Source organism: Tenrec ecaudatus, chromosome 11 (genome assembly GCF_050624435.1).
Source record: "Tenrec ecaudatus isolate mTenEca1 chromosome 11, mTenEca1.hap1, whole genome shotgun sequence".
Classification (NCBI taxonomy): domain Eukaryota; kingdom Metazoa; phylum Chordata; class Mammalia; order Afrosoricida; family Tenrecidae; genus Tenrec; species Tenrec ecaudatus.
The window spans coordinates 69,380,843-69,396,218 of record NC_134540.1 but is presented as its reverse complement, the minus strand read 5'-3'; the positions used below and the strand labels follow the sequence as shown (position 1 = coordinate 69,396,218).

The window sequence follows — 15,376 nt, the reverse complement described above, 5'->3', positions numbered from 1 at the left end:
ACCAGTGAGTCGCGTCTGCACTGAGGCATTGAGCGGAAGGACGGGCAGCTCTGTCACTTGAGGGCTCTCATCAAGCTCTATGGATGGAAGTCTGATGGTTGATTGGCATTGGACCAGGGTTTTGCTTCTCATCAAATTGTTGACTGTTCGTAATTATAATTTGCATTTTCCTTTTTTTCCAGTGTGGCATAATTTATTGGCTATTTGGTGGTGCCATCAGGAACCTTGGAAGTCCAGAACATGTTACTAAATGGCTTCAGCCGCTTCAGGTATGGCATGTACAGACATCTTTTTCTATGGAAAACGTTCAGCGTTAGCTGTGTGTGTGTGTGTGTGTATGTTGCAGAAAGAGAAACAGAGTTAGTCAGCAAGAACATTGCCCGGGATGGAAAATTTGAGACTCTCTTTTCAATATTACATCGAACTTGTCATCCTGTTAAGATAACACTAGCTGTCATCCTGCTCAATTTGTATAATTCGTTCCAGCTTCCCTCTGCTCCCCTCCCAAGCATTCTTAATCCTTCGAGAGCTCTGCAGTGAGAGCAGCCACCTGACGGGCTCATTCTCTTTGTCTTCCGGTCAACTGCAGGAGCAGAAATACACCGGGATGTTTGCCATGACCGAGAGGGGCCATGGGAGCAACGTGAAAGGGATCCAGACGGAAGCCACCTTTGACCTCTCTACACAGGTGAGGATTCTGTCCTTCGCTCCACAGTGCAGAGCAGTAGGGCACCTGTACAGGACCGACTGACTCTTTTTCTACCTGAGTTCAACTTCCCTCTCTCTGTGTGTGCTCTTTGGCAGAGGATCCAGATTATAGCAAATGCAGGAGCGTTTTAGAAGAGGTGGATGTATGGTCAGCCATCACGCGTCTGTATCAGCCAACCCTGGCGCAGAACCTGCAATCCCTGGCCCCGCTCCAAACACTTGATATGCACGTGTTAATTTAACCCCTTGGGGCAGCTCTCAGAGACTCGTGCAGTAACCCTCAAGCCATTTAGTCTTCCATCCTAACAGTGGTAGTCTTGGTCTGGAAGGTAACCAATTTTATTGTCACCGTGTGTCAGGGGAGTGAGGAGGCTCCATCTGTGGGGATTTCCTTACCAGGATCCAAGTCCTTTCTATTACTGGTCTCAGGAGACACACCCTCCTAATGGTGCCCTGCATGACAATAGAAACAAAAGCTTCACAAACCTGTCTTTGACTACCTTTACCCTGTGCACCTGGGGTACTTTCCCTCCCTTTCCTTCTGTTTGCCCATTTGGTGGTCCAGGATCTTGGAATCCCAGGTCATGAGTACTAACTGGCTTCAGCCACTCCAGATATAGCGTATCCTTTTATAGATGTCTATGGAAAGCATTCAAAATAAGTCAATCAGAAAAAGAAAAATACTGTATTACCTCATTTACATAAAAAGACCAAAGAAAAGGGAACAAAGTTATTGATGGTCACCAGGTGTGGGAAGGATGGTATGGGGAATGAAAGACGAATGGAGATGAAAATATTGAATTAATTATGGCCAGCACAGAGGATCACTGTAATTGCTGTCACTAAGTTGTACGCATGTGAACATTGAGTTGGCAAAAGCTGTGGCAGAGCTAGATTGACACGGACTTCATGGGGCATCCGAGTTGTTGCTCTCCATAGGTACTGTCAGATTAGTTTCCATTCACAACAACCCTGTGTGTAACGGAATGAAACACTGCCTGGCCCCTTGCCATGCTCACAGTTGTTGCTGCGTTTGCATCATTGTTGCAACTACGTGTCAATCCATCTCACTGAGAGTCTTCCTCTGTTTTTGTTGACCCTCTGAGTTGCCAAGTATGACGTCTTTGTCTGGGGACTGGTCCTTCTTGATAACATGCCTAAAACACCTGCAATGAAGTCTTGACTTCTTCTTCATTTCTAAGGACGATGTGATTATACTTCTTTCCAGACAGATTTGTTCATTCTGCTGGAAGTCCGTGGTAGATTTAATATCTTCATCAGTCCCACAATTCAAAGGCACGGCGTGTTCTCTAGTGTTCCTTGTTCCTTGTCCAGTAATGGGCCTAATAAAAGATCTAGTGCTTTTTGTTCTACCTCCTAGTTGATTTCACAGTGCTTGGCATCTGAGGGCCTGCAAGCAGTCGTCCAAGGCACAGCACTTGGTCTCTTCTCACCTGGAGCAGAAGAGGAAGAAGGAGAGTCAGGACTAGCGGGAGGCTACGGGATGTGTGTCTGATCGCCTCCGTGAACAACGGAACCTTTACCCGGAGCCTTGGAAACCCACGGGGCCGTACTGGATGGGGCCCCGCTACCGTTACCAAACATTTTGAGCTAAGTTTCTACAGAAGAATCTGGATTAAAAAGGGGACAATGCAGAAGAGAATTTAAAATCCTCAGGGAATTGGAATTTCATGAAGCCATAAAAGTTGGATGAATCCCTGAACTTTTGTTCTTAAATCTTAGTTTAAACCAAAACTTAAATACTAGTTTAAACCTTAAACCAAAGATTTCCCCTGAAATCTTCTCAAAATCAAATAAAAGTTCAGCTTAGCCAGTAAGAGATGCCTGCCTTGGACTTTTATACTCTTTTAAGAACTCTCTAGAGCTATGGTTCTCAACCTGTGGGCCCCGACCTCTTTCGGGGTCGAATGACCCTATCACAGGGTGGCCCGTAAATGTAACAAAATTACTGTGAACTGTAGCAAAATTACTGTTGTGGAATAGCAATGCAAATAATGTTATGGTTGGGGGGCCATCACAGCCTGAGGAAAGGGTCGCGGCATCAGGAAGGTTGAGAACCACTGATCTAGATGGAGAGCAAACCGGTCAATGCCGCAGTGAGAACAAGAATCTAAACTCAACCAAAGATAACCACCCAAACAAAACTCACTGCCGTTGAGTCAGTGAAAACTCATAAAGCCTCGCCTCTCTCCCTAAAAGCATCCTGTGGTTTTGAACTGTTGGCTTTGTGCTTAGCAGCCCAACATATAACCCACGATGCTACGGGAGCTCTTCAACAAGAATATAAACAGGGCCACTGTTTAACTAACACTCACTACATTACAGCCTTGGAAACCCACGGGGCCGTTCTGCCCTGCCCTATGGCTCAGAATGGATTCGACAGCAGGGAGTTTGGTTTGTGTTCCAGGCTTCTCACTGCAAGGCCAGTGATTGAAACCCACCAGCCACTGTGTGGGAGAAAGACGAGGCTGCCTTCTCTGAGCAGTTCACAGTTTCCCAACCCACCTGGAGGGTTCTACTCTGTTCGACGGGCCGCGCTGCATCGGCTTCGACTCGACGGCAGAACATCGTGGGTTTGCTGTTGAGATTTATGCTCCAGGCTCGGTGTCCCTCCCTCCATAGAATTTCCTGACAGCAGCAACCCCGTGGACAGGGCAATAAGCCGTGGTGGTGCTCCTGGGTAAACAGTGGACTGCTAACTGAGAGGTCAGCAGCTCAAACCCACCGCCCTCCTTGGGAGAACGGTGAACCCCCATAGTGGCTGTGAGTCAGGATCGAGCTGATCGTAGTGGGTGCATTGAGCACTGACGTAGTCGGTGCCACGGCAAATACTGCACACATAACCTTTGTAAGATGTGTCAAAATCTTCTACCAGTCTCCAGGTGCACGCAGGCCCCTTCTGACCCATGGCCACCCCTGGGGTCGGACTTGAACGTGGATGCGGACAGAATTTTCAGGGGTGGGTTCTTTCAGAGGTACATCATCCAGCCTTTCTTCTGAATCACTTCTGAGTGGGCTTGAACTCCCCATCTTTCAGTCAGCAGCTAAGCTCGATCGCATTTGCACCACCCAGCAACCCGACAGGTATTTCCCCCTGTTTTACTTATGGGGAAACTGAGGCCCACTGAGGTGAAGGGACTGACTCTGGCCGTGTCATTGGTGCGGCTTAGATCCTCATAGGATGCTCCTAACAGGCAGGCGTCTTTGGGGTTTGAACTATGGTATTGAAGTCACCTTGCCGTGCCATGTGGGGAAAGAAAAACCCAAACAAACCCTCCCAATTGATATTTATTTATTTCTTCTGACAATTATAATATTCTTCCCCGACAAAAATCATTCCCTTGTGTGGGCCTCCTTTTCCCCAAATAACATAAATGATTTAGCCACCTGGTGCGCTGCAGCAGCTGCCGCCCTCTGGTAGGGGAATTTGGGTGTTGACGTCATCGTCATCGTGCTGAGGAGATGCTGGTGAGCGGCTGGGGTCTCCCCTGGGGGTGGGACTGAGAACAAGCCCATCAGAAGCCCAAGCCACTGACAGCTGGCATCGCAGGGAATGAATGGCTTTCTCCCTTCACTGGTTTCTGTGTTTCCCCTTCATTTCCCCTTTAAAATGTTAGCGTGTATCCAACGAGCCTTCCCTCCCTCAAGGGCTGTTTAAATCTCTTACATTAGCTGGTGCTGCATTTTTTTCTCGTGTGTGTGTGTGTGTGTGTGTGTGTGTGTGTGTGTGCGTATGTGTGCGCGCAGGCAGGCAGGCAGGCTGATAGCCGGTGTGTGTATGTGTGTGTGTGTGTGTGTGTATAGGCGGGCAGGCAGGCAGGCTGATAGCCGGTGAGTGTGTGTGTGTGTGTGTGAATGTGTAGGCAGGCAGGCAGATAGCCAGTGTGTGTGTGTGTGTGTGTGTGTGTGTGTGTGTGTGTGTGTGTGTGTGTGTGTAGGCAGGCAGGCAGATAGCCGGTGTGTGTGTGTGTGTGTGTGTGTGTGTGTGTAGGCAGGCAGGCAGATAGCCGGTCTAGCTGGTCCAGGAGTCGGAGAGGAGACTTTCGTGTTTCACACTGGTCCGCAGCACTGGATGGGGCGCACATGTGAAGAAGCTTCCTGGTCAAAGCCGTCTTTCTGGCACTCAGTGCGGACCTCAACAATGCCGGGGACGCCCCACACAGGGAGTGCATTGTGCAGACCCAGCTTTAAGCGCTAGCATGGTGGTCCAGGCCGACGTTGCAAACCAGAGGTTTTTGCGAGAAGTGACAAAGGTCTTTCACAGAGTGGCTCGGAGGCTGACGGGACCACGGTCCTGCCAGCTCTGCGCAGCCGGCCACTGTGTCTGCTGTGATTTCCTTCCCTTCCCCACGCCCCCCATCCTTCCACAGGGACTGTGTTGTTGTTGTTCTGTTCAGTGCTTGATTGATTGCTTTTTCCGGCTTTTGGCTTCCCGCGGACGCTGCTACTGGGCAGCTGGGACTGGCCCGAGAGGACAAGGGCGGCCCCCACAGACTTCTGGGTGTCCGTTTCTGTTCCTGAGCAGCCCTCGCACACGTGACAAGGTTCCCTGGGCACACACCTGTCAGAGCATGTTTTCTGAGGCTGCCAGACCGTGTGTCTTGGCCAGTAGGAAAGCGTGTAGCTTCCGTGCTTTAAAATCTGGAATCTGCGATAACCCTTGTGCCATCGATAGCTCGTTGGCTTCGTTCAGCCAGATGGTCAAGCTTGCCGGCTCCAAGGAAATCTGCCAGCTTCTGCTCTTCTGCCACTAGACTGTACCCAGAGCTGGCAGAGAAGGGCAGGGTCTCGGGCAGGAGGTGAGGAGCTTGGGAAGAACTAAACCTCTCACCGGGGACCTCATACAGACTTGGTCCTTGTGCCTTGACTCCAAGACCACAGAAAAGATAAAGCCAGTTTTGAGCAGAGATGAGAGAAAAGACAGCGCTTCCATCCACCCTCTTCCTGACCAGCCTTCGCTTCCTGACTCTGTAGCTGGAATCCTTGGCTGTTGTACAGAGACACATGGGGCACCTTCTTGGACAGAGAACCCTTCGCAGGCACGTTTGTCTCAGGACTTAGATGTAGGGTCTTGGTTTTGTTTGTTTGCTTGGAAGCTCTTATTAGCCCAGTTGTTGGTCAGGCAAATGGTGCAACAGATTCGGGAGCAGCCATGCCAAAGGTGGAGCAGACTGAAAATCCGAGTTGTCAGGGCCAGTGTTCCCTGCATGCCGTGGTGGCACAGCGCCACGGTGACCTACGAGGCTGGCTTGGAAGTGGGCCTTACATTCCAGTCTCTGCTTGGTCTATTGCTGCTCCCACCACAGACCCTCACCACGGGGGCAGGACTGTACAAGGCCCTGTGGACAGTGGAGCCAAGTGATTGATCCACCAAGGCTGAGGGGTCTTGATGTTGGGTTTTCTGTCCCTGGGTGATGCACATGGCTAACACGCTAGGTTACTAAGTCAAAGGTTGGAGGTTTGAGACCACCCAGAGGCTCCTCAGAAGAAAGGGCCGTTAATTTGCTTCTGAAAAGCCAGCCGATGCAAACTCTGCGGAGTACCATTCTACTCTGACACTCTCTGTGAGTTTGACTCCACTCTATGACGACTTGTTTGTTTCTACTGGTGTAAACATTTCAATATGAAGTAGTCTAGAGCAGGGGTGCTCAGTACGTTGATCGCGATATACTAGTTGATCGCAAATGTAGTGTGGGTAGATCGCAACGTATTAACAAAATAGACGTAAGCCTATCATCAATCCCGTCACTTAATTGATATACAGCACAGCCAATCAGATGCAATCTTAGGCGTCAAACGCATGCACAAACAACTGCGCTAGGTGCAGCAAAACTGATAAGCTAAGTTATCGCCAATTTTTAGACCTTGGTTTTTATTTTCTCTTAAACATAAGAAAGGGTATTACAAGGAGTGGAGGAGCTGGACCAAGTAAGAAGACAAAAATGTATCACTTTCATACAGAATGGGAGATTTTGACACTACAAGCTGGCATTCAGCTGAAGTCCAGAGCGCATGAACAGTTCTGGGACTCACTCGCAGAGAGAAAGGACCCAAACATGAGAACATGTGCTACCTCCTTGACTGCATTATTAGGCTCTACTTATTGATGTGAGTCAGCCTTTTCCACATAAAGATCATTAAGTCCAAGGACCGTTCCACAGGACTGATGATCATTTGGAAGTGTGCTTGAGGTCGGCTGTCAGCAGCCACTGTCTGGATTATGCATTCCTGGCTCATTCCATTCAGTGCAAGTCATCAGAGCAAACTCAGGTCATGACAAAAAATGTACAGTTGTGTTGTGTTGTGCAATGTGGACTCATGCAGTTATGCAAGGTGCATAAACATACATAGTACATATGAAGAATTCTCAATGCATTTATGAATAAATGTAATAAATATATGTTTTGCATTCTTGTAGTTGGTAGATCATTTTGAATTGATCATTTTATAAGTAGCTCGCATGCTGAGAAAGTGTGAGCGCCCTGCCTGGTCTAGAGAGAACCAGATCAGTAACTGAGGAAAGACTACATGTGAAAGCCAGGCAGAGGCTCAGCCAGGTAGTACACATGTCAGCCCATCATCACAAATACAAGAGACCGGAAAGGAGGGGTCTGCTCTGGGGTCTGAAAGTCAGCCATTTCTTTTCCTGGTGGGGTGATTCCTTTAAGAGGCTCAGTGCTCTTGAAGTTCAGGTGGAGGCGGACTGGAAGCTGCGCCAGGCTGGCCTGGTGGGTTGATTCATTTGAGGCACTTTGCTCTTGAAGTTCAGGTGGAGGCGGACTGGAGGCTGCACCAGGCTGGCAGGAATTTGGGTTGTCCTCTCTGCTTGGGCGTTTTGAACCTGGAGACTGTGCCCCTGGGGACACAGTCCTGTGACACTGAGTCTGAGCCATGGCACCGAGCCCTGCATGAGGCTGCAGCCTGCTGCTCTCTGCTGCTTCTCTGCAGGAGTTTATCATTGACACGCCAGGGGAGGATGCCGGGAAGATGTACATCGGCAACGCGCTGCAGGGGGACTACGCCGCCGTCTTCGCCCAGCTCATTGTGGATGGAAGGTCTCAAGGTTCGTCACCAACACCAAACTGGGACCCTTCTCCGCACCAGTGCTAATTGCCGCCATGAGTCCTTTGCAACTAAGAGCTCACTTCGTGGGGCTATTTTTATCTTTAAAAAAATCATTACTTCGAGACTTTATCTCCAAGATACAAGGGGGCTTTGAAACAATTCCATGACCTTTAATTTCCGTGTTTTAACCATTTTTGCCCCGTGAACTTTTTGAAGCTCCCCTGGCACCCACCAGGGGACCCATTCCCAGGGCGTTTTCACATTATCCCCTGTTCCGCGCAGCACACAGTCAGGAGGCAGTGGCTGGTTTGGGGATCAAAATAATTTTAGGCTGTTCCAGGAAATGAATAAAACTGTATTCCTTTCTTCAGACATCCAGGCGCCGTAGTGACTCCCTGTCTCTTGACTTCCCCCAGGGCCCCACTGTTTCATTGTGCCTGTCAGGGATGGAAATGGGAGCCTATACCCAGGAGTGACCGCTATTGACATGATGCACAAGGAAGGTGGGTACCCAGCTCACCCCTCACTCACCTTGCCCGCCTGCATCCCGCACCCCCATCCAAAGGCGATTCAAACCCAACTCCCTGAAACAGCCAAGGCAGAGAAAATGGAGAAGATTCTTTGGTTTCAAAGCCAAGTTCAGAGTCTCTTATGTACTCCCGTTAGAGGACATTATAGGTGCCCATTTATTTATATTTGTTGGTTTCCTTTTCTCTCATCTTCTTCACTTTGGCCCTGACCGGTGTCCAGTCTCCTCCGCCCTTTTATAGCTGAGAACGCTCAGAGAGCAGGGCCAGCCCCTCCCTTCTGTGTCCCTGAACCAATAGCCTGGTGTTGGTGCCAGGTGTTAGAAACCCACAGGCCAGTTCTCCCCAGTCTGCCTCTGTTTCCCTGAGCCCCGAACACTGACTAGCCTGTGGGCTCCACTGGTCATCCCCACCAAGCCCTACTCCAGCCCAAGAAAAGGGTGCCCCCCCCAAAAAAACCATTTCTATTGAGTCTTGAGTCATAGGGTACTGGGTGTCTCAGAGTGGACCTGAGTGTCACAGGGGCTTCTTGGCTGTCGTTTTATTCCCAGGCCTTTCTCTGGTGGCGCTGTCGAGTGGGATGGCAACTGCCAATCTTTCAGTGACAATGCAAAACAACAACTACAAACCAACTCACTGCCCTCGAGTTGATGCCGACTCAGAGTGACAGAGCAGAACTGCCCCTGTAGGTTTCCAAGACAGTAGCTGCTCCCCCCCCCCAACAGTTTTATTGGCATATAATGAATACAATTCAATAGTTGAGTTATGTTCAGAAGAGTTGCATAACCATCCCCACAATCGGTTTTAGAACACCTTCTTTCTTGTTCTCCCTGTGGGAGTAGAGAGTGTATTTTCCTCAAGACCCTGTGCTTTAGAACTGCTGACCTCGCAGTTGGCAGCCCAACTCATAACCGCTACGCTACCCGGGCTCCCACGTGCAAACCGCTTTCATCACTTAGGGACCTTAAAGGGGGTGGAGGGAGAAGGGGAAAAGGAGACGAAAGAACCGAGGGAGGGAAAAAGGGAGAAGAGAGACGACCGTGGTGGCGGAGACCCTAGTCCCATCCAGGCCTGCTAGTTTGGGCACCGGGCAGCAGTTGCAGGAATGGGCTGCAGGTGGGCGTGCACATGTTTCCCACTTATCTCAGTGGTGACATAGGCTCTTGTTGGCTTCGGGCTCCTTGAAAGGACCTCGCGTGTCGAGTGTTGTTGAGAGAGGAGGGGTAGGCCCTACTCTTGTGAAGTGGTGCCAGGCATTTAAAACACTGGCAACTTGAGAAAGTCTGCTTGGGTCCCCATATCAGCTCCTCCATGCAAGCTTGCCCTGTTCCAGGGGTGGGGTTCTAAGAGAAGATGTTTCCGACGTCATTATTTTCCCCCACGTGCCAGCAGGTGTCGTTGGGTGGTGGGTCTTGCAGATTTCAGCAACCGTTCAGGGAACCGGGTCCTCTCAGTCACCCACTACTGCCTTTGTGGCCACTTGCCTTGGGTTCTTAGGCATCTGCTTTCCCAAATTCACTCCTGATGACATAGTGGTTCTGAGTTGGGCTGCTAATTTCAAGGTCAACAGTTTGAAACCAACAGCAGCTCTCTGGGAGAAAGATGGGTCTTTTCCTACGCTCATAAAGAATTACCGGGCAGTTTTACCCTGTTCTCAATGGCAGTTAATCTGGCTTTGGTCTGGGGACGCAGCTCCAAGAGGGAGGAGGCATTTGAGCGCTGCATTGCTGAGGAAGGCAATCTGGCTTTCAGGCCTCCTCTGTTCAGCCTCAGGTTCTTTCATTTGCCTGGTACTACCTCTTTCCTAGGAGTCTCGGTGGTATAGTGGTTACACATTGAGCTGCAAACCGAAGGTCAGCGGTTTGAAACCACCAGTCACTCCATGGGAGCAAGTTGGGGCTTTCTACTCCCATAAAGAGCTACAAGGGTCCTTGTACCCTGTCCCATGGGGTTGCTATGAGTTGGCATTGACAGTGAGGGCTTGTCGTCATCATTGTATTTCCTAGTCAGAGTAACTTCCGACAGATGTGCCTCGGTCACCACGGTGGCCCCCCACCTGAGCCCCAAGCACATGAGCCCTTCCGAAGGAAGACACATCCTCCTGAGGAAGGAGCCAAAGGCACAGAAACAGCTCCCCCAGGAAGCAAACAAAGGGCCCCAGCCCCTGGCTCCCAGGAGCCAGCTTCAGTAGCCCCGAAATAAAACAAAGGACCGTGTTTGGAGTGGAGCAGCCTGGGAAGGAGCAGGGCCGGCAGTTGGGTGATGGCCTAGTGTTCCCCTTGGGCAGCGCTCCCTCTCGTTTCTGTTTCACGTCCCCATTCGTTTCTGTTCCCTCTAGGTCTGCACGGCGTGGATAATGGGATTTTAATATTTGACAAGGTCCGGGTCCCGAGGGAGAACCTGCTGGATAAGTGAGTTGTGTCCTCCCTGACGCTGGCTTACTGTGTGTGTGTGTGTGTGTGTGTGTGTGTGTGTGTGTGTGTGTGAGAGAGAGAGAGAGAGAGAGAGAGAGAGAGAGAGAGAGAGAGAGAGAGAGAGAGAGAGAGAGAGAGAGACCTCCTTGCTCTCTCGGCTGGCTGACTTCCTCAGCTCCACACCCGGCCTGCCGGCCCCTAGCCTCCCGACAGGGCTATTGACAGCCTATTAGAAGCTATCGATACAGAAATAGGGCAGGGGGCGGGAGGTGGGAATGGCGAGAAACGGACATGATCCAGAATGCTGTTGTTGATGTTGTGTCCCTGTGTTGGCTCTGACTTGTAGCACAGCAGAAGGAAACATTGCCCCGCCCTGCCTCATCTAAGCAGTTGCTGTGACGCTCCAACTACTGCATCAATCCCTCTCCTCGAGGGTCTTCCTCATTGCTGCCTGCGATTTCTTTATCAAACATGGTGCCCCTTTCTAGGGACGGGTCTCTCCTGGTAACAAGTCCAAAGTAGGTGAGATGAAGTCTTGCCATCCTTGCTTCTAAGGGACATCCTGGCTGTACTTCTAGCGAGATAGAATCGCCACTTCTTCTGAAGACCATGGTACTTTCCATTTTTTTTGCCATAATTCAAATACCTCATTTGAAAACACCATGCTCGCAGCAGGCATATTTCAGAGTCTATGCTCACCCCAGGCCACACTTGACCAGGAGCAGCCTGACCCACTGGTTCCCTCCTGTTAAAGACAATGTTGGGATGGAAGGTCACTTGAGTAAACCTTGAACCACACATGGTAGGGACAATGCACTTGAATTATTGTGCTGACAAAGAATATCGAAACCACCATGGACTATCCAAAGAACAAACAAATTTATCTTAGAACAGTGGTTCTCAGCCTTCCTAGTGCCATGACCCTTTAATACAGTTCCTCATGCTGTGGTGACCCCCAACCATAAAATTAATTTCATTGCTACTTCATCACTGTAATTTTGCTACTGCTATGAATTGTAATGTAAATATCTGATATGCAGGATGTATTTTATTTTATTTATAAATAATTTTATTAGGGGCGCATACAACTCTTATCACAATCCATACATACATCAGTTGTGTAAAGCACATTTGTACATTCATTGCCCTCATCATTCTCAAAACATTTGCTCTCCACCTAAGCCCCTGGCATCAGCTCCTCATTTTTCCCCTCCCTCCCTGTTCCCCCTCCCTCATGAACTCTTGATAATTTATAAATTATTATTTTGTCATATCTTGCCCTGTCCGATGTCTCCCTTTACCCTCTTTTCTGTTGTCCATCACCCAGGGAGGAAGTCACATGTAGATCCTTGTAATCGGTTCTCCCTTTCCACTACACCTTCCCAGTATCACCATTCACACCACTGGTCCTGAAGAGATCATCCATCCTGTGTTTCCAGTTCCTATCTGCACCAGTGTACAGCAGGATGTATTTTCATTGCTACAAATTGAGCATAATTACAGCATCGTGATTCATCACAAAAGCAATATGTCATTCTATATTGTGAAATATTTCTAATGCCAAATAAATGAAGTTTTGTCTTGAAGCATGGTATAGCATGGGTAACAGTCTTCACCCTGGGTACTCGTAGGTGGGCGTATCTGCATGTGGGTGGGCCTGTCTAGAGATGGAGAGAGGGACGGTGTCTTTGTTTCTAAGACCATCAGAAATATGTGTTTTCCGATGGTCTTAGGCGGGCGACCCCTGTGAAAGGGTCGCTCAACCCCTAAAGGGGTCGTGACCCACAGGTGAAGAACCGCTGCCTTAGACTTTAGGGTGAAGTTCTTTCTCTTTGGCACTTTAAAGAGGTCTCGTGCAGCAGATTTGCCGCATGTCCTACTGATCCCCTGAGTGCTGCTCCATGAGCACCCACTGACTGCGCACAAACGAAATCCTTGACAACCATTAACCCTGCTCCTTTCACCATGGTGGTGCCCATTGGCCCAGCCAGGAGGGTTTTTTCACACTGAGTTGTAATCCAAACTGGAGGCTGCAGTCCTTGATCTTACTTGTTGTCATGAGGGTTGCCCTTGAATATGCATCTCTCCAGATCCCCTGCCGATACATGAGGGGCTCCCAAAGGTTCTTGGGAAAGTGGAATGAAAAGATGATGGACTTTTCCCATGAGCTCTCTGAAGCCCCCTGTCTGTAACGGAGAGTGAAAGGCTCAGTACTTACTGGATAGAATCCCTCCAGCAATTCCATCTTCCATATATTGTTATTGCCATTGAACATTACATAGCAAATGTTTTTATGTCACAACAGACACACAATAAACTAACAGGAGAGACTTAAATACATGTTTTGTAATTTGTGTAAGCAATTCTTTATTTTGACGCATTGAGGTGATTTCCTATCTATCTATCTATCTATCTATCTATCTATCTATCTTTCTATCATCTATCTATGTTAGTCTGGGTTAACTAGAGAAACAAATTAATAGACACTCATATGTGTATAAGAAAGAGCTTTATACCAAAGAGCAATTGCATATTGGGAAAACATCCCAGCCCAGTCTAGATCTAGGTCATAAGTCCAATATTAGCCTGTATGTCCGATACTAGTCCATAAATTCTTCTTCAGACTCACACAACACATGCAATGATGCCAAATACAGGAGGAAGATCATAGGCCAGAGGGTGGAAAGTCTTGTGGATCCAGTGGCAGTGTAAGCTGGCAGGGGTCTCCACGTGGCTCCTCCAGCTCCAGGGCTCTAAAGTAGATTCATGTGTCTTGGTAGCAAGTAGACAAAGCAGAGTCTGTCTGGATCTGGCCTCCAGTGAGCTATATATCACCTTTTTGTCTCCAAATGAGGTCATCAAGCTGCGACCTGATTGACAGGCTAGACTCCACCCCTTTGCAAGTTGACAGGAGATATGTCACTGCCATTCTATCTGTCCATCTGTCTGTCTCTATTACAAACCAATCTCCCCTTGGGCACAGCTGTCTCCTATCTGTCAGTGGAGGCCTTTGGGTTGCAATGATGTTGAACTTGCTTCAGTGGAGCATCCAGACTAAGAATGCCTGATGACCTACTCCCAGAAATCAGTCCATAAAAACTCTGTGGATCACAAGAGACCCTTGTCTGACCTGAGCGATTCATGGCAGAGGACAGGGCAATGTTCCTGTTGTGCATGGAGTGGCTATGAGTTGGGAGTGACTCAGTGACAGCTGAGCAGCAGCAGCAGCTGTGACACAGGCTCCTTTGTGGTGCCGGGAATAAGATGCTCGCTCAGCGTGTGAGGCCACTCTAGGTGCTGTTGCTTGAATGGATGATGTCAGAGGTGCTCAGTGCCCGTCCTGGCATCACAATGCAGAGGTCATGGTGGGCTCAACCCGGGGGTGAAACTTGGTTCCTCAAGTGCCCCCTAAGGATGGAGCTCCTGGCATCAAGATGCTCTTTGCAGAAGCTAAGAAATGCTCACCTCTGTAAACCCAACCCACTGCCTTTGAGTAGATTCGGACTCCTAGCCACCCTGTCCGGGTCTCCAGGTTGTAATCATGACAGGAGCAGTGAGCCTCATCTTTCTCCAGGGGAGAGGCTGGTGGGTTTGAACCGTGGAGTTCTCAACCAGCAGCCCAATGCTTGCCCAAGGGCCAGCGGGTCTCCTTCAGAAATACCAAATGTCTATCTTTCCTCGGGAGCAGTTCACACATGCCATCAAAGTCCCAGCCACACCCACATCTAAATCTATGGAGATTCAAGCAATCATACCACCCCAGTCATCTAGCTGTCTCTGTGCCTTTTCTTTTTTTACAGATTTCCTTTGAACACTTTACTCCGTTATTTTAATTTTCTGCCTACAACTTCTTGCTAGCAGATAAATGTGATAGTTGAAACCAAAGGTTTTTTAAAAAAGACACTGTATGGGCAGCAAACTTAAGATGGACTAAATTTTGTTTGTTAACTTTCCCCCTTTTGTGAATGGGTAAGAAACAAAACAGAACCAAAAACTTCATCCTCAGACTTATCCTACTGGATTATAAAAGCCTGGGGGTTCCTCAAGAGCCCCCAGGGCTCAGGACAGCAGGGCCCGAAGCCCTCCCAGCCCTCCCTGAGTGCCTGCACATTGCCTGGTTGTGTGTTGGAATCACCGTTCTGTGAGATGGGAGAGGGAGGGAGGACAGCACAGCTGAGGCTCTCTCTCCATTTCTCAGCCTCTCTCATGAGCTTGGAGTGCCCAAAAGATGCCACGAGAGGCTTAGCCTTCACTCATGCACTCCACCCAAAACTCACTGCCATCAAGTCCATACCGACTCACTTGAGTCATTCATGCATTAGGGATTGGAGTCTCAGGCTCACCCAGCAAACTACACAAAGGACTTGTGATGCCGTCAATCAAACATAGGAGGAGACATAGAGTCTTTCTTTGATAAGCCCGATTTGGTGTCAAAGCCTGTCAATTGCCATTTAAGCTGCCCCCACAAATACCACAGAGCCTCACAGGCCGCGCAGGGGTTTTGCTTGGGGTTTTGAGGGCGGAGCTCCAGTGTCGGTGTGTTCATCATTTGGTCAAAATTGGCCTGGTAAAGTGATGGACAGATTCAACAGGTTTTGAAGAATGGGAGGAAATATTTGGAAATTATGTATTTGGTATGGA

General features: G+C 49.1%; 1 protein-coding gene across 1 annotated transcript in view; it reads left to right on the top strand.

Annotated features, from left to right (window-relative positions):
* ACOXL (acyl-CoA oxidase like) overlaps positions 1–15,376 on the top strand; it is a 360,344-nt gene that overhangs the window by 8,048 nt on the left and 336,920 nt on the right. Inside the window, exons 3-7 of the mRNA XM_075562669.1 lie at positions 183–269; positions 590–688; positions 7,678–7,792; positions 8,211–8,297; positions 10,660–10,732. Coding sequence (XP_075418784.1) covers positions 183–269; positions 590–688; positions 7,678–7,792; positions 8,211–8,297; positions 10,660–10,732 — 461 coding nt within the window. The remainder of the gene's footprint in view (positions 1–182; positions 270–589; positions 689–7,677; positions 7,793–8,210; positions 8,298–10,659; positions 10,733–15,376) is intronic.